At 40.8% G+C, this 23,855-nt stretch overlaps 2 protein-coding genes across 2 annotated transcripts in view; both read right to left on the minus strand.

The window, feature by feature from the left end:
* Positions 1-8,595, minus strand: PPIF (peptidylprolyl isomerase F). The gene is made up of 6 exons (XM_075154378.1): positions 8,340-8,595; positions 6,022-6,052; positions 5,380-5,468; positions 3,059-3,155; positions 2,172-2,247; positions 1-1,749 (listed from the first exon to the last, which is right to left on the minus strand). Exons 1-6 carry the CDS (start codon positions 8,529-8,531, stop codon positions 1,614-1,616), a joined length of 621 nt encoding a protein of 206 aa, XP_075010479.1. The 5' UTR covers positions 8,532-8,595; the 3' UTR covers positions 1-1,613.
* A 10,620-nt stretch (positions 8,596-19,215) lies between these two features.
* ZMIZ1 (zinc finger MIZ-type containing 1) overlaps positions 19,216-23,855 on the minus strand; it is a 312,000-nt gene continuing 307,360 nt past the window's right edge. Inside the window, exon 22 of the mRNA XM_075154379.1 lies at positions 19,216-23,703. Within this exon, the coding sequence (XP_075010480.1) occupies positions 23,596-23,703 (108 nt within the window). The 3' untranslated portion in view covers positions 19,216-23,595. The remainder of the gene's footprint in view (positions 23,704-23,855) is intronic.

The following is a 23,855-nucleotide window of genomic DNA, read 5'->3' on the forward strand; positions in this document are numbered from 1 at the left end:
TGTGGTAGAACTGTATTTAATTATTTTTCACGTACAAATTAAGAGAACACAAAAAAAAAAATCATCATTGTTCTATCAAACTGAAATAAGCCAAACCAGCACAACTGAATATTTCAAAAATACTACAAAGAAAGATGAAACAGCTATAGTGGAAAGGATAAAAAGCTTTTCAATTCCATTTTCTGCAAAATTATACTCTGAATACTACCTCGTACACACAAGAATGCAGCCCTCAGTGGAAAAAAAAAATCCAGTGCAAAATAGTTAACCCACATATTATCAGAATGCAATGGAAGTAAATTCACATTTGAAGAGAGCCATCACATTTTATTTTTCTCTTCAGTAACAAGATTATTGCACAAAAACAGTCAAGTCCTTTTTCCCACAAGCATTAATACTTTACAGCTTTAGTGATTCTAAAAGTGATGTTGTGCGGTTCCAATGTTTGTTACTGCTCAAGCACTCCACATAAAACATACCGGTTTATACAAACGAAATGTGTTTATCTGATCAGCTGAATTTTTTCCTTCTCCTGCATCAACCCCAACAATAATGATTTTGCAGCACCAATTAGTCCTTGTGATTTCGTGGTGACCAATTTTGACTTCTGATGATGATGCATGAGAAGAAATCATAATCCAAGTAATACCCAAGGTGGGCTGACTTCACAGGACCAACAGGACAAAAAAGCAATGAAACCTATTTCTCACTCAAGCAAGCTCACTATACACTTATTATATTCTAAAAGTGCAAAAATAGGCTATCTATTGAGAACTGTGCTGTATTCCTCACAGAACCAGATCTCAGAGCAGAACTGCACTTCAAGTAAGTTCACAGTTGTGTAATAAAAAAGTCCCATGATCTTTGGCTGATTTGTGGTCTTACTGCCCAGGTAGAGCTCTAGTAGTAGGCTAACTCAACCTAAAGCAATTTACTTAACCCAAAAGTCAAATCGCTCCTTTGAAGCAAGATAAGGTAGAGTTCAGTTTTAAACAGTGGTCTGAGACTACAAAAAAAAAGATTAAAACATAATTAATTTTAAAAACCCCACAACCACACATTAATTCTATTGGATAGACTTAAATTGAGACACGGAAAGAAAATGTCTGACAGTTGTGTTGCAGCTGTCAGTCTTGAGAGCGCTAGTTAGTATTTTTTTTTTTCAAAATGGTGAGACGAACAACAGAATAGGCGTTCATTAGCAGCGAAGAAAACATGGTATTTCTCAATTTATATCTAACCCCAACTACAGAACACTTAGTTGTCAACTCCACCACCGATTCTAATACCCGGAACATCCAAATACTGAGAACAGCATCAATGCTGCAGTCAGATATGCTCTGGGTGACCCTACTAGTTCTTTCAAAACGCAATGGGACTCCATCTACCAAATCAGTGTGACAGTGTGACTACCAAGGTAGCTCAGTTAAAACATGTTTCAGTTATTGTTTTATGCTTTTAATCAATATTATTCAATATAAGTATAAAAGTTGGACCAAGTTAAATAGAAAGTACGGTTCCATAGGTGCTACTCATGGGATCAGAAATGTTTGGGTTTTTTTATGATTCATTTTTCACAGCATCGAAGTTGTCCTGAATGGTAGGGCAAAAGGCTAGGACAGCTGGCCACAGTCAGTAATGACAATCTTTTTGGAGGTCTTTCCACTCTTGGAACCAAAGCTCTCAATTTTTTTCACAACATCCATTCCTTCCTTTACGTGCCCAAAAACAACATGTTTTCCATCTAGCCTGTAAAACAAATAAACAAAAGCAGTTTTACTTAAAGCAACACAAAGACTGAACCAAACCGAGCTCAGTGAAGGGATGTTAGCAGATCTTCATAGCTCTCACCTGCTGATCAACTCTATGGCAAAGGCACAACTGCTCTACAAGTGACATGAAATACTTTTAGCTCTGGACCTTAGAAGCATTATGAGGGATAGTGGCCTTGTTACCCACACAGCCCTTCCTCCCTCAAGTACCACAAAACAATTTATTTTCCATTGTGAGTCAAATAATTTGGAAATTAAAAAGAAAAATAAAACGCCCAAAACAAAACAAACAAACAAAAAACCATCAACCCACAAACAAAAAAAACCCCTAAGAAAACCCCAAACCCTCCGGATCCAGGCATCAATTCATCAGGTTAATACGCAATGCTGAGAACCTACCAGTCAGTTTTTGCAGTGCAAATGAAGAACTGAGATCCATTTGTATTGGGTCCTGCATTGGCCATTGAAAGAACACCTAGAAGAGCAGCAGCTTATTAGGTTGGTGAAACAAGTATGCAGTGAAGACAATTTTCCTCTAAACATTTAGACTAAAGATGGACAGACAAGATGTGATGGTCTCACATTGTCTCCAAATGATTTCTAATGCCAGCTTCCTGTCTTTGACTATTCTCTCGAGCCCAGCCTCCCTTCTTTCCACAGCAAGCATGTTAGTAATATAATTAGTTGTACACGTCCTGAATGTGATTAACATCAGGTAATCTCTACTGTTCAACAGCAGCAGTAGTTTCCTGTGATGAGGAAGTAACAATCCGAAAAAGACAGACTATCGAATTCAATCAGATGTACTTATGTATGGCTTTTCCTTTATTTTCTCGATTTAATTTGAGCTTAAAAGGACGTGCCTGTGTTCTCTAGTAAATAAGAAATCCCAAAGCAAAGATTGCTTTGTTTCACTTCTACAGTAATCATCTAAGTAAAAATTCCAGTCTATGACTTACAAAAGAGGAAAATAAAAGCAGTAATTTCACCTTTGTAGAATTTGTACGTAAAATACAAGAACCCCATACTTTATTTTGCACAGTCCCTTTTATAGTAAGAGCAAGGGTGGCAATGTCACCCGTTACAGGCTGACTTATATTTGTACAGCAGTCTACACAAACAAGCACATGCCAGGGACAATGCATTGTTAAACTTCCTTGACATTTCTGTAACTACCAAGTGCCCCACACATCTAAAAAACCTTATTTTTTTAAAATACATCTTCATAAACAATGCTTCACTATACGTTATAGTCATCAGAAGATAGGAAGAATATGTTTATTTACCAGGTCCTACGTGCTTAAGTATGAAATTTTCATCTGGAAATCTACTGCCATAAATGGATTTTCCACCAGTTCCGTTATGATTTGTAAAGTCACCACCCTGAAATAGAAATGGTTATTAACTTTACTAGCACACAAGCATTATTTTACATCAGAAGTGATGCTATTGATAATATACTCACTTGCTCTAATTTAAAAGTAATAGAATCAGCAAATTTTCTTCAGGTTAAGAATGAGTATGATCACATGAGGATTTAAAACCGTACAACTAGATGAAGATACAATCAAGCTGAAAGTAAATTTCTGCTCCAGATATTGCTGATATTCTCCAACTGACATCCATAACTCCAACAGTCACCTTTCTGTGTTACCAGCCTTGCTCCCAAATGTGATGCAACAAATAGCAGTAATTTTAAGAAACACCTCAAAGGTCTCAAAACAAAATCACCCAAATTCATTACCATAGGCAAGACCTGAAATTTTTTTTCCCTCTTTCTTTCTTTCTCCCAACAAGTATAAATACTGGTCAGGATCTCCATTATTACTATTTGCTATTTCTAGGTTTTGTTGTTTAAGTGTTACACCTGAGCTATTTTAAACTTCCCTCAGCTACATGCCATTTGCTGGGATAGATGTGACGACCTGTCTTAGGCCGGACACACAAAACCCAACAAACAAAAAAAACCCACCAGCCACAGCAACTCCCAAAGGTGGCTACTAAACACTGCTTCCAGCAATCTGCCATCTCCTCTCCCAGACGTGACACCACCCGTGCCGGCAAAGAACTCGTACCTAACAAGTATTTCATGTGATGTTAATCTTTCCATTCTCACCTTGAGCAATCTATTACAGGTGGTGTTACAGCTACTCCTACGCAGTCCCAGAAGTATGCTCTGCATGCTGCATGCCATGTGGAGGCATCTGAATTGCCAAGTCCTGGGTATGCTGACCTCCAATTAGGCTATACCAATTGCCTGAATCATATTAACACTCCATCTCAACAAGTGGAAAGGCCTCTACTGTTTCCTCTCACTTTAAAGTATTTGAAACCTATGACAGTATTTCCACTTGAGTAATGACTACCAAGGAATTCCTAAACATCAGTTCATCATCTCATGGTATCATGCAGTCAACCACCTAGTATCCTCACTTCAGGTCCATTTGTGGGGACAAAACAGGGAGGCAAGGAGAACAGACCTACACAGAACTTCACAAATTAGTGATAGAACTGAGAGTAGGATTTCTATTTTTCTTATATTTATGTCCTTCTGACCCCAGCAAGACTTCTAAACTTTGTCCCTTTGTCAGTACCACACAACCTTGGTTTGCATTTCAAAGGCAAGAAAATAGGTCCTTTACAGCACACTTGTCTCCCTTCTCTTCTTAGAAATAGATCATAAAGATTAGGGCCTCTTGTTCTGACAGCTGTATTTTTAGCTTAAAAAGAAAAGTGATGAGTGGGGACCATCACAGTCATCAGTTAATAAATAAAGCATGCTTACTATAACCTTCATCTCAAATTTGTACAGAGCCATTCTACGATGCAATGCTGTTGAAATGTAGCTTCTTTTAAGAGAAGAGACGACCATCAGCAATCATACAATCCAGTGCACTACAGCAGCTGAAATCCTGCTCATCTGCCAAGCACAGCAGGAAAAAGGCTTTCAAAAAGGCTTTTTCCATGTTTTTGTTGTTGTTGTTGTTGTGGCTATTTAAGGAAAAAATGCTAATGTACATGGAACTTTAATTCAGAATTTTGAAAAATTAATCCTTTAAATCAAAACAAAATCTATTTCAGGTGTGTCATCCCAAAAATCTACCTCAACCAACCCTTTTGGTTCCCTCCTCCCCTTCATATTAGGGAGATGTTCAGAAAAAAAAAATTTTTTTTTTTTAAAAAACACATTCTCTATCGTGAATAGGTTATTCTACTAGGAATAAAGAACGGACAAGTTGTTTTCTTAGCTCACTTAGAACACAAGGTTGATTGTCATTCTACCCACAAGTGCTTCTCCCAAGCAAGTGCCTTTTTGCCAAAGATGCCCCACACTAAAGTACACTGCTATACAAAAGCAGAAAGCCTTAAGCCAGTTTTTTTTAAGACAGTCTACACATAATTTACATTTATTTGTACAAAAGATGTGCTAAGCAACAGCCGTTGCAAAAAGATCAGAAATGCAAGTCACACTGTCACTTCTTTATTTTGTAGTTAGCAAAGGTTGGAGCAGAGCCACTTAAAATGTTACTACTAGTCTAACTGGTTCTAAAAATATATAAATAACATACAGATAAATTTAATAGCAAAAGTGAAAAAAAAACATTACCTGGCACATAAATGAAGGAATCACTCTGTGAAAAGTGGATCCTTTATACCCAAATCCTTTTTCACCAGTACAAAGAGCTCTAAAGTTTTCTGTGAAAACAAAGCATAAAGATGATGTTTGCTGTTTTTTTTTTTAAGAATATTCATCTACTGGGAACTGAAAAAAGAGTACAAGTTTTTCAGAACCACTAAATAAACAGATGAGGAAGGAAGCACGTGATAAAACACAAAAACTTGGTAACGTGTGCACTGATCAGCTAGTGACAAGGAAAACAAAACTCTATATGCTCTTTGGAAACTTTAAGAGACACCATCCCTTTGGTTTACCCTTTCCCATTTGCTTTGGGGTTTGATTTTAATGCAAACTAATGTGTTTTTAAACATATTTATTCACCACTAATAACCAAACATAGGGACTGTACTGTCTTGGCACAAATTACAAGATGAAACTATTTGGAAGAACAACAAATCGTAACTCCTCACTAGCACTGTTATAACAAAGTTCGTATCATATTTCTCTATTTAACAAATGGGGATGGAAGATGGAAATAGTTTCCAAAAGGTAACAGAATATTCTTATTCCTGAAAATCACAATCTAAACCTTAAATATTTAAGTATGAAATTCTGGAGATGCTACCTTACCTGCTGTCTTTGGAACCACATCAGCTTTCAGCTGTTAAAGAAAAATAAATAAACAAATTAGTAAGTCAGCTTCTTCATACATACGTAGAAAAACTACACGGGAGACTGGTACAACTGAACCCTCTCCGCAAGGTGATGCGCTATCTGAAACCACAAGCCACCCAAAATTCCAAGAACACCTTAAGACTTTCCAAGCATTTGGCTAGCAATTAAAAATATCCCCTCAATACCAACTTTTGGCCAGTTAACGAAGAGCAAATTGAGCAGTGTCTAAGGATTTCATTGATCAACACAATAATTTAGCAATAACTAAGGAGAATCTTTACGATGGACCCCAAGGATCAAAGCCAGTTTGGATACAACTGGAGAGATCAAAGTCTCCCCAGCACAGGGCCATCTGTTGAAATCTACAGAAAAGGCAAAGGAAAAAGAAGAGCAGAAACTGTATATCAAAATTGACTCATGATGTTACATACACATTTGTTACCAACAAAAATTTCTGATTTTTATTAGCATGCATCTTTTTACTCATCCTAAAAATGTATGGTATTATAATTGCCTGGAAAAAGTGACATAAAAATGGCCATATCAGGTTAAACCAAAGTTTTATCTAGTCACACATCCTGACAGTGGCCAGCAGCAGACACCTAGAAACAGCATGGCTGTAGCAAGAAGTTAATGTTCCTTCCCTAGGATGCTCTCCTCGGATGCCTATAATTTGCAGCTGAATCTAACCACAACTTAGCTAAAAATTCAAGGCGAAGCTGCAATACATTCAGATACTCTGTAAATCAGGCACACTAAAAATCTTTAACATGGAAATGAAATGCTGCCACAAGAAATATAGTAACATTAATACTATTTTTTATAATACCATCCAGCTATTTACTAAATTTCACTGATGAATAAGGAACTTGCACGGCAATGTTTTTACCTATGACTCCCTCAAACGCTACCTCCTGAGAACGTGAGAGCTGGTAGCATCCAATTAATTTATATGCTGATACTTTCAATGAAGAAAAATGAATTGGGCTCTAGCTTCAAGGGAAACCCTTTCAGAGAGAACCCTTAAGAACTACATTTTAAAAAAAAAAAATCTATCAATACAGACCCAATGCGGGTGCTGGAGGCAGAAGGCCACACTGAATTCCCTCAGTAGGCAGCAATTCAGAAGAGCAGCATTCCCTTTCCAGCATTTGGTTCTGGAGCACAACCCTCATTCCTTCCCGTACACAACACATTTATTCAGAGGCACGTGCCTGGCCCTAAGGATACGTGGTATACCACAATTAAAGTCTTGGCGCTTATCGTGCTTTTCGTAAGAGCGGAGTGTACCGCAGTTTTCCTGTTCAGGTCTTCTTTAAATGGCTGAGTATTTCAGAAACTGAGTTTTTAATGATAAAGCTGGTTGCTAGCTGGCTATTGAGCTAGCTGCCAGTTCAAACAGACTGTGCAAACCCTTCACTGCACACGAAGCAGGAAGCTCAAAGAGGCAGCACCTCAAAAAACCTAAAGACTAAGAATCAAACAATAAGCACACAGAAAAAAAAAAGAAAAAACAGGACGAAGCTGGAAGAGTGGCTGAAGACCTCCACGGGCGCGCTGCCCCGGGAGCACGCCGACCCCTGGGCGGCCAGGCGAGGGTCCAGCCGCCCACTGACGCGCTGGGGCTTCGGGCGTTTCGTCGCTTCTGGAACCGTGCTTGTTTCTCTCAAGCGAGCGGTACCCTTCCATCGTGAGTTTGCTCTTGTTCAGTATTTCAGCTTTCATACTGTGGTTCAAAGTTCTCGTGCGCTGAGGCTCCCTGCCACAGTACGGCCCAACCTCCACCTCGGGGGCCGCGGTCACCCCGAGCACCAAGCCCCACAGACCCGTCCCGCAGGGATGACTTTAGCTACTGACTGCTGCCGCAGGCCAGCGTTACCGCGACAAGCCGAAGCCAGCTGCCCCGCTCCAGCCCTCTTCCGACCCCTGCTCGCCTCCTATCTGGGAGGGACTCACCTCACCGCCCTCTCCCCCAGGGAGCAGAGCGCCAAGGGCGGCCGGGCAGCGGCTGCTGCAGCCCGGCGAGGGCCGCCACCCCCCCGGGCCCCTCTCACGCCCGCATCGGGGGCGGCTGTACCTTCCCCGCGGCGCCGGGAGCCGGCGCTGGTCCCCGCGCCAGCCCCCCCGCCGCGGGCCTGCCCTGACCTTGCCGCTCACCGGCCGCCATGCCCGGGCGCCCCGCCGCCCTCGGCTCCCCGGGCCCCGTCCCCTGGGACCCGGCGCCAGCTGAGCTGCCGGCAGCCCCCGCCCCGCGGCAGCCCGGGCGCTCCTACCTCCAGCACGACGCGTCCCAGCGGCTGGTTGTCGGCGCCCACGTCTAAGTACACCACCGGGTTCGGCGGGCCGGCGCCGGCCCCGCAGCGACCGCGGGCACCGGCCGCCCACATGCAGGCGAGCCCCGGCAGCGGCCGCAGCAGCTCGCCGGGCGGGCGAAGCATGCGGCGGGCGGCGCTCAGCGCCAGCATGCCGCGGGCGGGCGGGCGCCTCCCGCTCACCGGCACACACAGGGCACGCGGCCCCTGCCGCCGCGGCCTTTTATGGGCTCCGCCGCGGCGCCAGAGCGCCCGCTGGGGGCGGTGGGCGGTGCGCAGAGCAAAATGGCGGCGGGGGCTGTGGGGCAACGCGGGGCGAGGCGGCCTAGAGCGCCAGAGCTGCCGGTGCCCGCCGGCTGCGGTGCGGGCTCAGCCGCGGGGTGTCGGTGGCCGGCTCCGGGCGGGACGGAGGGAGGGAGCCGGTGCTTTCCCCTGACAACGGGCCGTTGCGCGCTCCGGCTGCGCTCACGGCTGCCGAGCAGGACCCGTGCCGTTCTTTTGCCGCCTGCCATTTCGCAACGATTTTTAGGGGCTGTTGAGGCTTTGTTTGTTTGTTTGTTTGGCTGTTTTGGGTGCTTTTTGCACATTTCCTCACAGCCGCTTACCCCAGGGATCAACAGTGATGGGAAGTTTCTAAAATTTTGTAATTCCATGGAATGCCTTTGGGTTTGTCCCGCAGGCCCCAAGGGGAGCACTTCGGCGGGAAAGGCTGGGCTGCCGCCGTCATGCGTGTGGGATAATTGGGTGCAGCGGAGAAATGGGAGTCATGGGCTGCCTGTGCAGCGTTACTCACTGACAGCACCCAGGGAATTACGTCATGACACATGACGAAACAGATCGGGGCGCCTGAGCACATTCCTGTGGTGTCACCCTGGCATCGCAGACCCCGGGGTGCCCATGACATCGTTTCATAGCCTGACTGACCTTGGCTTTGCCGGGAAACCTGCCTGAGGGATTACGAAAGTGAGTAGTAGTAGTCCAGGTTAAATGGTTTATAAAGGGAAATATTGTTCATGTTTTATATGAAAATAACAACATTTATCATTTTAGTTTTCCCAACTTAGTAACTTAGTCATATTAAGATATTATTTTGAAATCCTCTTCAGTTGCCATCCTGATTCTGTATATAAAAACTTTCAAAAGTTTTTCAAATTCTTAATGTCACAAAATGTCTTTGGTTTGGTCCTGGTCTGTGAGGTTAAAGAAAGCTCTTCCATCAGCATACCAGCAGCAGGACAACTCCTCTCATAAGCCAGTATACATTGTCTCTAAAAAACTAGTCCTGTTGGGATATTTTACAATCTGCACACATTTTATCTCATCCAAATAATTAATGGTGCAGTTCCACACTGCTAGGTGAACCACAACCTACCATTACTATATCAGCAGTTCTTCAACCAGCAGTCATATCACTAATGCAAGCCCACTGGTATCAGAGACCAATTCTTTTTCATTGAAAACAAGCAGGAAAAGAAGTTCTGTTCTCCACGACAAGCGCATGCAAGTGTGCTGCACCTACAGTTCTGACCCATTACATCCAAGCAAAGGACACCCAGGACGCCTGATGCTTTTAATGTATGATAAACCTTGCAGTTAACGGGACACAACTGGACCACTGAGTCTCTGCAAAATGAACTTCTGCACATACATGACATTCTGTCTGCTTGCTCTGCTCTTTCAGCTTCCTAAATGGAAATAGGATTTCTATTAAGACATTTCTAAAAGGGATGCATGGTTTTATACAGATTTTTTTCAAGGCAGTAAGTCACCAAAACTAAACAGCATTTATCTATAGCACTGCAGGCTACCCGTGTTAAAAATTACAGGCCTTCAATGTGGGAAAATCGTTCCTAAAGTGATTCTGCAAAAAAATGAAAACCAAGGGTGATTCTAGTAGTTATGCACCTGTAATTTTCACGTTCCTTGTGTTATAAATTAAGTTATTCTAATGAAGGTTAGTGTAACGCAACCATATAATACAGTATGACAGAATCACACAAAGACAGGCCCTACGTGAGGAATAGTAAACTTTCAATGCCGCCGAAGTTCTTTGTCGTGAAGCAGCTAACAGTGACTTCACTGAATCGTCAGAAAGCTGTCAAACAAGGCACTGCCCTGACCACAAAGTTCAGGGCAGAACTACAACGTACAATTACAGATGACTGAGAAATCCTAGATGAACACCGTTTTTCAGGCACACGCTCCAGAGAGACCCATACTTCGTGCCCATTAAGTGGAAGGACATCAGGGATAAATTTAGCAAGTTAAGAGTTTTGAGATAGCAATTCAACAGCTGGCGGTATTGTAGGGATGACTAGAGCACGTACCATGCTTTATAACTACAGAACCCTATTAGGCTATGCCAAAGGGTCTATCTTGTCCCAAATCTTGTCTCAAAGGAATGCCTAAGGAAGAGTGGAAACAGTGGAGGGGGGTGTTATAGGCCAGTATGCTTTCAATATCCTACTGCTTCCACTTCAGAGGACTTCCCGAGTTGGATGCGACTTTGGTATGTAGTAATCTTTTCTTTTTTTTTTTTATTGTGTACTTACACACTCATTGGACCTGTCTCCTAACTCTTAGCATCAGCAACTTCCTTGGCAATGAATTGGAAGCTGCCCTTCCACAGGCCTGCTGCCCAGCGCATCGAGAATCTGTTTTGAATATTGCTCCCATCAGCTTCATCTAATGTGCCCTACTACTTCTACTGGAGGAGACAAGTTGATTGGTATCCATCTTTGTCATGCTGTGCATTGTTTTAGACCTACATCTTTTCTCCGCTCATTCATTTATTTTCAAGACTGAAAAGTCACAGCCAACTCAATTATTATTTAAGAAAGCTGTTCCATGTCTTCGGGATCATCTTTATTGCCCTTCTCTGAGCTGTTTCCACTTGTACGGATTTTCTGAGATGAGGGGATCTTTGCACAGTATCCAAGATAGGGGTGAACAATGGCTTTATACATACAGTGCCATGATGGTGTTTTCTATTCCTTTACTAATAATCCAAAGGTGATTTTTTTTTTTTTTAACAGTAGCTCAATCAGTATGCATTTTCTAGTTACCTTGTTGTATCCTTTCAGCTTCAAGTCCATTTTTGGAAATGATAATTTCACTTAATCTAATCATCAAACTGCTTATTCTCTAGTGACCATAAGAAACCTCACACTCTTTTAAATGTTGTTTTAATTGTAGTAGCCACTAGAAGCCCAAACCAAAATTAGCACACTTGGGTGTTAAGTTCTGTGCATACCTATAACAACAGACAGTTCTGGCTCTGAAGGATTTATTATTTAATAAACAAGACAAAAGATGAGGAAAAGAAAATACCATCTTATTTCACACTTGGGAAACACCGGCAGAACAGCTTTGAACTGTTTTGCTAAGAGTTCACAGGCATCTTTGGGAGAGCAAACAATGCAGTTTTCCTCATTTGCAGGCCTTGGTGAAAAGGGCAAAACAACTCTCTCTTTCACGGTGTGTTTTTTATTTGGGAATATGGACTGAATTATTATCTCTAGGCTTACACAATAAAGCTACTAAATCACTCATTATGGTCTACTCCTGCAGTCCCATGAATTAAAACTCATGCAGACAGCCTGACTAGGAACTGTTGAGTTACAGTGGTCACTTTCCAAGGACAGAAAATATGCTCCAAAAACTCTGTCAAAAACCACCCTTGATCACTACCAAATGAGGCTTAGAGCTAGCTCAGCAAACTGAAATTGCTTTAGAGGAGCTTTGAACACATCCGTTTGAAGATATGTTCATCATTGAAATTCTGCAACATCTGGCTAGGAGATAAGTACATTTGGCTAGAAAACGAGGGCACCTGGTGTCCCTGCGCTGTACAAGATAGGCAAAAGAATGTGGCGGCACAGACAAAAGTCAAGATAGATGCTTCAGCAGAGCCATCAGGGAGATGGGTACCCGCCATCATTCTCCAAGATTCCATCATTCTCTCTCCCTTCCCCCAGTCTCAAAAGACAATATAGAAGTTGCAGACGGATTTGATAAACAAAGGATTTGATATAGGATTTGATAAACAACTTTTGATATAAGTTTCTAAATAGGTATTTTTAGAAACACACCTATTAAAGGACCCTTCTTATGTCCTAGCAGATAAATTCCTGCATAAGAAAAAGAACCTTAAATGATACAATAACAGTATTTCATATTGATACGTTGCTTACAACTTAAAAGTCTTCACAAACAAGACTATGAGGTAACTGAGTAAATATTACCACCATTGTGCCAAGATGGACAGGAAACAACAACAGTGGTTAAGTGACTCTTCGAACGAAACAGAAGGAATAAATGCTTGAAACACGACCTAAATTTGGGGATTTTGATTTCAAGGGGCTTGAAATGCTGTCACCTCCCAGCAGACAGACATCGCACTGGTAAAAAGGTGATACGCATTTGTGATTCTAACTCTCCGACTGCATGCCTACTTGTTTGTGACACATGAATGTAGGTTAATTGTATTATTCAATCTTGGATTGCTGCTGTTGGATTGATCTTGGCAGCTGCGGCAAGATCACATTTTGCAACCTACCAACTGCAAGAACGCAACTACATGCAACTCGCCTTCGTCTGTGGCACACTTTGATACGCTTAGACCATGCAAATAAAAGCTCAAATATAGACTGCAGCAATCTCTATTAAGCGGGTTTCACATGAACATCACTTGATACAGGGAATTCCCATGATATTGGATTTTAAGAACCCTTGCACATTTGGGACCTAGTTACCTTAAGGACTCTGTTAATCTGGACTGTTAGTAAAGGGAGAGGTCATACAGGGACTCAGCTTGATTTTAAGTGGGGAGAGCAGGAATTTGCAGTGGGCGTTCCCACCCTCCACCTACAGCGCCTGGATGTGCTGCACTTCAAAACACGCAGCGTAATTTTTTCTTCAAGGTTTTGGCTAAACTAGAAGATGAGTTGAGAGCTGGAAAGGATATCTGTGATATGCATTTATTTATGAATGGGGACTAGAGTGGGGGAGATGGTGAAAGACCTTTCCATTATACTAAGTGATTGTAGTGTGAAATTAAATCATACAAGAGCTCAAAGGGCATAGTGTAGCCACACAGGTAACATTTACAGATAAAAGGAAAAAATGCTAATAAATATTTCCCCCGGTCAAGGTTTCCTCTTAGGAACTTGTAGTAACCCAGCTCACAATGTGAACCTTCTCTCCAGCACACACTGTACATAAAGGAGGAGTTTCCCCACATGACTTCATACTAATTACCTACAAATAGTCATACAAGAAAAACCTCAAGCCACTCATGCTCTTTACAGCCATGATTAGCATTTTCGTTTCAGAAGTTCTGAGTGACACTGCTTCCTCGGAATTCATTACTCAATCTCCCTGCATAATGTATGGAAACTCACTTCTAATATGTCAGATTACACAGCGCCTTTACGCAGTGCCCAGGGCACCTTGCAGCTGCCTGCAGCTTCCCAAAAGATTGTCCATACACCACTACAGCTGGTCCATGAACGTTTACGGATAGATCATAACAGCCTGGCGAGGCATGTAGGACATTTTAAATGCATGTTTTTAGGCTGCAAGAAAAATGCAGCTATTGCTCCCAGTGGACTCACAAAGCTTCAGGACGTCTAGGTAGGTGGTTTGTCTGTGGGTGGGTGGGGAGATGCTTTGCATACTTATGAAACTATTAAGATACAGCAAAAGTTACAGGAGCCCTTCTATCTTCTAAAACACAGAAATTTCAATTATAACAGAACTTGAAATTTATAGGGATCAGTTCAGTTTATTTACCTGTGAAGTACCACCTCTGGTCTGAGGAACAAGTAAAAAGGTAATAGTATCAGAAATTCTTTTGGAATTGATTAGTCATGCTACTTCATCTTGTATGAGTAAGATGAGTCTGGAGCTTGGGATGATCTTTCTGAAAATGGAATTGCCCGAGAATTACTCATCAGAGGAGACTCTTAGCAGCTCCTTCCCGGGGAGTGGAAGGCAGCACCGCATTGCCCCCCTCTCCACCCCGAGAGGCTGTTCCATGCACCCACTTGCATGGAAACCTACATCTGTTCTCTCACCACTACCAGCTCCTGCCGTGCCTCGTCTTGTCTCTTGCTGTGTGACTCCATTGACCAGGTCTTGTTTCTGTGATATAACAAATATATAACTGATAAAACCAAAACCAGAGGAGTACTGACACTAGAAAATGCGGCCAGGTGAAAGAAAGGGGAAGAACATCACACATCTACCATTTTAAGACTGACAGGGTGGTAATATGACATTCTAGGTTGAGGTGCATTTTAGAAGTTAATTTTACTTGCAACTCAAGTGGGAAATGGTTGCAGTGTTCACAGAGGCACAGGGCCGTGTGGGACCCATGGTCCCATGCAGCACATCACCAGCAGCACCCCGGATTCCCAAATACATGTTTTTCATTCTCCGTCCCTCCTATAGTACTTGATTTTTTTGAATTATTTTCTCTCATGGGTCTTTGGTTCAATTTGGTCCCTTTTCTGATCTTTTCCCCTTCCCAATATTTAGCAGCTTTCTACACAATTATTTTCCTTACGTTGTCACGTCTTCATGACCTTTCTTCACTACGCTGTTTCTGAAGAGCTCTGCTTTAATCGGCTGCCTGGTAAAGCCTTGGGTTTCCCTTGAATTTGTCTTGTGTGTAAATCTGAACAATGACTTTTTGAGGTAACAGCTGCCTCTGTACCTTGTACAAGATGAATTAGCCTGTCTGCGCTAAACTAATTCTAACAATAATCATAGTTTTGAGACATGTTTTTAGTTGTACAACTTCACAACAGGAGTTGAAAGCTAAAAACGGTCAGATAGCATCAGTTGGCACAAGAATCACCCAGAAATTAAAAGCTTCACAGATGTAACAAGACTAAAAAAATTCCACCAGTTCTTCTAATGAACAATTCTGCTGGAACCAGCCTCACAATACAGAATCTCTCAGATTCCTTTCTGCTTTTTTGCAATTTCACTACAGAAAGGATTGCTTACCATCAGCATATAACAGCATTAGTGCATTAGCTAGCATGGAACGTTATGACACACTTATATGACATAACTGCATGTGACAATCATCTGAATACACAATGTCCCACCAACTGAGCTAACAAGTTGTCAGATGCAAATTAACGTGTGTCACATTTACAATTGAAGAACATCATTTTTGGATAATGAAATGTTTGGTGAAATACTTAAAAGCTCAGGGTAAGAATTTCTATTAGCATTTAGAGGAGTTAGGAGTCTAGGTTTCCTTAACTTTTGATTCTGTCTCAGTGTCACTCCTGCACATTTTGCCATCAGTTGATAGTGGCGATATGAAAATAATGCTTCTTCCCAGGGGGACCATCATTCATAATCTAGAAAGCAAAACTGCTAGCCAAATAGGATTTCTTGTGAAGCAACATATTCTGCATAACTTTATGAACTGGGTATTTTCACCAGTCACTAACTAGGCCAGCTAATCAGACAGGTACATGGGTAAGTCCAAAATTCACTGATTTTGCATGTCTTAAAAATGTACAAAATATAGATTCTGAGAAATACAGAAGCAACGAACAAGGAAAAAATGAGCATTGATTATAAATTTGAAACATAAGAATAGTTGGTGAAAATTTGAATCAATTTAAATATGCATTAAAACCCCAACAAGACTTAAACTCCAGCATTTCATTAAAAAAGTGGGGGGTATTTCAATAGTTTGCTTTTTCTAGTGTTTGACTAGTTAAAATTTATTAAAATTAACAATCTGTCTCCATGTTCACAATAATTGACGTGTTGATATGTGAACAAGGTGACAAATGAAACTAACTGTTCCAGAATAGTTCAACAGAATCCAAAAAACCAACATAACGAAACAACTATGGACAAACAGGAAAGTCTAGATTGTAAGATTCAATTAAAAATGTAATTGGTCAACACACTGACCCAGGGAAAAAACAAAATTGGTAATCCCAAAACTCTCAGAATGTCTAATAAAGCCAAAAAGTATAGAGAAACCAGTGTACTTAAAAGTGGTAGATACTAGTGTTTCTAGAGAAGCTAACTTTACTGTGTGTAACTGGATCTATCAAAAAATACAGTAATTGGAAAGATACTGGACAAACCAAGCAGACATACTCAAAAAACAGGGAAAAATCTTAATCTCCTCTAGTCCACACACTTAGAAAAAAGAAGGTTTTTAACAGAAGGATAGACTTAAATAGTAGAAGCAATTATGATGATTTAGCCAAGGAGTTTCTGGAAATGCAGATGAACTATGTAGCAAACAAACCAGTAAGTCCATCTGTACCGTGCTGTATGCTAACGCCTGTAGGAGTCACGACTAATCGCTGTCTCCTTGCTTTAGAAAGAAATTGCGTAATTGATTAGGTTCCTTGTGGACTATTTCTACGTCCCCCCTGGAAAATCCCCTGTAGATTGATGGAGACAAGACACCTCAGCAGAAGATTTCGGAGGTCTGCGCGATACAAGAAAAACCCTGTGTTCCTTTTAAAGAGAAAAAATGTGAATAGTGCATTGACACAGTGACAGACATTAGGAGTAATATCCTACATAGAGTCGGCAGGATTTCAGTGACACAAAGTGGAAAACTGTAATAAGGTGACATGCTGGTAATAATTCAAAATGTAAAAAAAGAAAAGTAATTGTTCATGACTGGAACTTCACAAAACAGGAAGATTTCTACAGACTTGGAATTCAAGCAGGTAAGAGGGAAGTGGGTTTTGGTTAAATATACATCCAAATAAAAGACCAGGTACACAAATGTAAAAATATGTTGATTAGTTTTAAAGGGAAACTGAGAAGGATACCAAATGAGAGCATTATATATAGCCTATCAGGTGAGAGTTGTACAACTGTTTTATATGCTGTCTAGCTTACTTTAAAGGAAAGCAAGCAGCTCTATCTACACACAGAAGTCCCATCCCCATTGTCCAAGCAGAAAACAAACGGGGTCCTTCTTCCACGTTTCTAATTGTTTTCAGTCTCTTGCTCCTGTAAAAGGCATGATGAAGTGCATGGCAACAGAATACAAAGGGCACACCGAAAATAACGTGGTTCAGAGATCCATACTGGTTAGGAAGAGTAGAGAAAAAATGTAGGGAAATAACGAGTGTTCTGAAGTTGTTCAACAATTGATAAGCACGCTGATAAGCAGAGAAGCCATGGACAGGTACTCATCTAGTGGCTGCCTGGAAGCACATGCAGAGTGTGGGACGGGAGACACCGGCATCAACTGGATACACACATCATACCTATCCTGGGGTCCTCAGGTGACATCTGGGAGAAACTCCTCGTTCAGAATTGTTGTAGCCTCCTCAGACTTCAAAGTAAGCTTGAAAAACTTGCAGCGCTTAAGGACATCACTCGAGTTCTTCATACTTTTCTCCTTCCGTACAGTGCCGAAGCGGGTTTGCACAACGTCTCGCTGACACTTCTTGGAAGCTTCCAGGAAAACAGAACACCAAAACCAAAACATTAATTAATTATTGGCTGGAATGGATAAATATTTTTTCTGTTTCACTACCAAGTGCGCTGTAACTCAGTTTTATTACGTTATCCTAAAAGCCCATTGTAATGGGTAGTGCCACCAAGGAAGGCAGAAGTTCAGAGTCAGAAACAAATGACTTTTCCCAATTTTGAAAAAATAGATCTCTAGTCTACATTTTTTTAATATATATATGTATGTATATTTGTGTGTATCTCAAACAACAATAAGGACTTGCGTCCTCACGGAGCTGTGGAGTAATTGCTGTATCTCAGTTATATGCTTGTATAGATACTCATATTCTGAAATGGTTAGCTTGTTCCGATGCATTTGAATGCATTTCAAAGGTGGGTTTAGACTAAACACTTCCACGAATGCCATATACAAATAGAGAGATGTTCAGTAATTCTCTATTAAAACAAGTTCTCAGATGCAAAGTGACTGGCATCTGTGGCCAAGGCTCACTATGGGTGCAGAACGCCGCCGGGACAGGATCTGTGCATGCCACAGCTGGTGTTGATACGACCCTGTGCGTATTCCTTGTGTCACAATTCAGTCTGCTTACAGTTGAACAGGCAGATAAATTAAGCAGACTTTGTAACTCAAAGGCTGCATTTTGAAACCAAGTCCTTCAACTTTAAGATGGGGATGCATTAAAAAAAAAATCTCATTTTAGTCATCTTCCAAGGTCACTAATTTCACTTTAATGACGGGCTCCAATTGAAAGACACATATCAAACTCATGAGTATTTAAAACAAAGACAAAGCTAACCACCTACTGTGTTGGATGTTTAATCCCTCCACACGTGCCAACACCAGAGACAAGCCCTCCTTTTCTGTCACTCATATCATGCGAAGATTTCATTTCAAAGTAATTGTTACTTGTTCAGGTGATATGCAGTGCCCTGCGGACTGAACTGCAAGTCACCAATACCTGGCTTGGCAGGGACTTTTCTCTATGTGACCCCGTGCCTATCAGTAAATTTGCGCTCATAATTTTTTATTCTGTGCTTCTTCCAGGGTGGTTCACGCCTTTCCCTTCCTGCAGCAAGTCCTGCTCCCTGAAAAGGTACGTCCTGCGCAACTGACTTCCACATCAACACAAACCAGGGAGGGCAAAAGGGAAGTTGGTTGTTTCAAAAAGAAACTCAAAATTTACAAAGCAGCTGCCAATTAGCCAGACCTTAATTTTGCAAATTTATTTAGGAAAAAAAAAAATTAACATGAGCAAATGAGAATACTTCAGTGTTACAACAGAGTATATAAATGTCTAGCAATAGTCAAATAATTTGATCTTTAAATACAAAATAACCACATGAACACCTAATATACAGGTTTCATCTGAATACATATTTATTAGATAAATATTAGGTTGTCACATCATCTAACTACATACAGTTTTGCAAGACTAAAAATCACAATTATTTTTTCTGACCAGTTCAAAGTATGAAATGATTGCATTGTACTGTACATACAATGTACAAACAAAGACAATGGCCATTTTTGCATGTTACTTCGGATTGTACTTTTTTTTTTTTTAATTCTCCTCTGATCGTGATATCAAAAATTGTACAAAGTATGAATTTGGTTACAATTTTTTTTAATCCCCTTATTTTTCTTCATTATTTCTGTAGCACCCTAAAAATACACAGGTGATAGACTAGTACACGTAAGCTAAATATTACATGTAGATAAAACAAAACAAAACAAAGGATCAGAGTATATTACAGAAGTGAAAGTGAAACAAATGCTGAGACTCCACAAACGCTAACAAACAGGATTCATTTTCCACATAAGATGGAGCTTCAAGCTTTTTTTTTTCCTGCGAAATAAAAACAATGCACATTCCAAGGAAAATGAATGCATTTCTGTTAACATGTCTCTATTTGTCATTTACATATGTACAGCTGTCCCTTGAGTCTCCGCTGCAGACATTGGCGTGTATCTGTCAGTCCTATAATAATGTCTTGGCAGCAGAACTGTAGATCTCTGTGGGTTCTTTCCCAGATGAACTTCCATAGGGAAACAATTAAAAAGTAAACGAACAAAAAAAGAAGAATAAAAATACTACTGGAATTTCATATAATAATTAAGCTTTAAAAGAAATGACTGTGATTACCCTATTTGCTAGGTTTTTTTCTCTAAACTTTAATACGGCAGTGAACAGATTAAAAAAATAACTAAATTTTCATTTAGAAGCTTTTTCATACTGACTCCACTATACAGTACCTGATTTTAGCTGACAGGTAAGTTTTAAAACTGTCTCAAATGTCCAACGTTTGGGTGATGGGTAAAAATTGTATTGTCTCTCTTAAGTTCTGCTTAGAAACCAAACGTTTCTGTAAGCTTAAAAATGTCAACCGTCCACTTTAATTCTCTATTACTGTACAAAGCAGATGCAAACACTGCTCCAAACGTATTGCTAATATCTATGGGGTTTTTTTCCCTTTATGCTTTCCAACAGGTACGTTTAAATGATACATTTTAAATACTACCAGTTAGCAAAAGGTCAATCCTTAACATACCTGGTTTAAAACACTAATGTTTTATTTAAGAGAAAAATCATTTCAGGTGACTAACTTAGCTGCTCAGGAATCAGTGGAGGGTGGAACATTAAATAGAATCAATTAAAAAAATCTGAGCAACCAGTTCCAACTAATAGTGAGAAATCTTCTTTATTCCCAAACCTATGGCTTAAGAAACTCCCCCCCCCCCCAAAAAAAAAAAAAAAAAAACAAAAAACAAAAAACCCCGAACTCTAAGGGCATAAAAAGTCAGTTTATCATTAGGCACCCCTGCAAATGACTTCAATACCTATATAAACAATGCAGCAAAAATACAGGGGGGAAACTACTACAGTAAAATGGCTACAAAACACATTTGTAACTGAAGAACGGTCTTTCCTACGAATTGTGTGATAGCAGCACCACACCACAACCATACTACCATGTAATACACCAAGGTATCTTTAATATTCTGCAGAGATCCTCTACAGGTTGTCAAGCCTACATAAGAAAAAAGACACTTCTAAGCAGAATAAAATATACTATACTGTTTCCCTCCCCCACCCACCAACCAACATCCCTAAGTGTTACAGTGCCCCAGTTTCAGAGACCGGAGCACCAGTAGAGTGATATAAATATGGTACCTTACATACTTGCTGCTTGCCTTAGTGCACCTTTACCTGTTCAGACAGCTGGTTCTAGGTGTTCTGCTCACTTGGGCAAACGAACAAAATCTCTGCCATTACCAGCCCACAATCACCCACAGTCAATGAACATCGGTCGGTTAGTTGGGTTTTTTTTTTTTGCCCTAGGCAATCACTTATTATTATGTTTCCACGACAGAGCTGGGCCCTGATTGTCCAGGTACTGCCTGATGTATCAACTCATTCATCATATAAATGGATATGAAATTTAGGCTAATTTATCAAAAGGAAACGGGGGGAAAAAAAGAAAAAAAACCAACTCCCTTATTCTGTTAAAGAACCCTCAATTTTCTTTTTTAAAAAAGGAACCATATTTTTCTTCAGACAAGGTATTTAAAAACACCAGCAAAAGTATAACCAGATCATGAAAATGTTGAATATTATCAAAGACGATACTAAAATATTCACAAAGATATTTACAATAGCAATTCTTAAAATAATTGATTTTGCATAATGAACAGCGCCTTTCTTAAAAAAACTTGAAACAGGAAAAATATAAGTGTGGGACCATCTCTACATAATATGTTTGACAGATTCAATACTCCTACTGGAAAATAAAAGAACTAAACCGCCATTTCCTTTAATATCTACAGCAAGGTGCTGCTGACTAGCATATATATATCATGACGCATGTACAGCAGTAGTGGGAAACGTTAAAAAGAGCAAAATAAAACAAAAACCGCAAAGAATTTACAAATATGACTTTGGTGAGGAAAGCAAATCCAGAGTCGTAAGCACAGAGCATGCCATTTACAGCATTGCAAACTAAACACAAGGGCTAGGAAGCTATCTAGTCAAACCGACAGGAACAAACAAAATTTTGCCTGGCACTTCAGTTTAAAACGTATTGTGGCGAGCAAATGAAGGGTGTTTGATTGGATTTGGGATGAGGAAAAGGAGTAGGGTCAAATTTGCTTTAGTAACAAAAAGAAACGAAAACAATAACTGTACAGTGGGCAAAAGCTGAAATGTTGCACCACAAGGGCAAAGTTGGCACACATGCACTTCTTACACAGCTACTGTACATCATTTATAAGAGAGAGAGAGACGAAGAGCACAGAAATGGGCACAGAAGCAATAGGAAGCTCATGCAGGAGCAGCAACCACACGAGAAGCACAGATCACAGGGGCAAGACAGTGATTGGGGCAGCAGGGTCTCTTGAGGGCAGTAGCAATCTACCGACAGTTACTTATTCTCCCCATGCCCGGTCCTTCAGAAGAAAGAGCTCATCCCGGCAGCCAAAGTTTAAAAAAAGAAACTGAAGGAGGAGAAAAGAAAAAGGCTGAATCGTCTGTAACAATCACAAAAACGGAACAGAAAGCAAAACAAAAGTGAAGCTGTAAGATATCTCTCCAAGGTCAATGCCCCTTCTCGAGCCGATTATTAAAAATAATTATGCAGATAGTGATGTTAACTCTCCCTCCATCCTGCAATGATTTCCTGGCTGCCTTCAACCCAGCTTGTCTTAGTATGTATTGTGCAGTACAGACAGTGACACAACTGCTTGGGGCACCGAAGGCTGTAGGTAATAATCAGGAACAGTTTGGTTTGCATCCCCCCTCCCTCTCTTTTCCATTCCATACGGCATACATGGCGAAAAGATCTATTACAGCAATCTCAACAGCTGGATGTTAACGCAGCCACAAACGGTACTGATTTGAAACCAAAACCACAAAAAAAAATCCCTAAACATTGCAAACTTTTTTTTTAAATTCTTTTTCCTGGGTGTTTCCAATCTGTGTGTTTGGCCAGAGGAATCCTCTGCAAAGAGGTGGTTAAGATTCCTGCGCTTGCAGAAATACCAACACCCATGGCTGCAGCCTGGAAATTCTCAGGACTTGGTTACTGAAGTTGCATTAGCTAAACTGCTGGCTCCCTCCGACGGGCCTGTATGTCTTCCCTATCTTTGCCCCTTGACTGTAGGATTTGTGCTTTTTTGAGTTTTGTACGTGTTTTTGTTTTTCTTTTTGTGTGTGGCCAGGACAATCACTCCAACGCCAACTTGTGGTTGGAGGGGGGCAGAGAGGAGGTGGGGTGGAGGGAGATAGAGTTTCAAAAAAATGGAAGAACACACGTTGGAAGGACACTCTGAGACGGGTCAATTAAAGACAGTTCCATTTTGTTGCCTTTTCTTCCCTTGCCAAGATTCGTTTTTGCCAAGATACTTCACACTATGTTTATCACAGAACTCTCTCTCTAGAGGCTGAACAACAAATGGGGTTTCCAATAGCTGCACAACTGTCTATGCTTCTTTGTCACGTGTAGCATGGCAGACTCGGAGATTACTGCATTTATTTATTTTTTGTATTTTTTTCTCCCGTCACTTTGGCAGTCTTTGAAGCTGAGAAAAGCAGTTCTGAGATGAAGAAAGCAGGGAGTGCACCATTGGATCAAGTTGTGAGTTTTTTTTCTTCTCTTGTGGAAAAGGAGTGTTAAGATTCCTCGCTGTGCAGCCACACACGTGTGAACAAGTGAAAGGGATGGGAGAATACATATGGTTTCAGTTGTTCTCAAAGAGAGACAGAAGGTCATCATTGCTATTGCTTGGCAGATCAGGAGGATCCAGGTACGAAAGCAGCTCATCTGGATTTGTGAGTTCTGGAAGCAGCTATAAAATATAAAGATAAAAGGAAAATTACAGATAACAGAAACACAATTGAGGAAAAAGGGGATTAAACACCACACATTCCTGGAAACTGTCTTTCTATGTATATATCCAAATAAATCGGAAGGCAGCTACACGAATCTAACACCCTAAGA

The sequence above is a fragment of the Calonectris borealis genome, chromosome 7, assembly GCF_964195595.1.
Source record: "Calonectris borealis chromosome 7, bCalBor7.hap1.2, whole genome shotgun sequence".
NCBI classification, from domain to species: domain Eukaryota; kingdom Metazoa; phylum Chordata; class Aves; order Procellariiformes; family Procellariidae; genus Calonectris; species Calonectris borealis.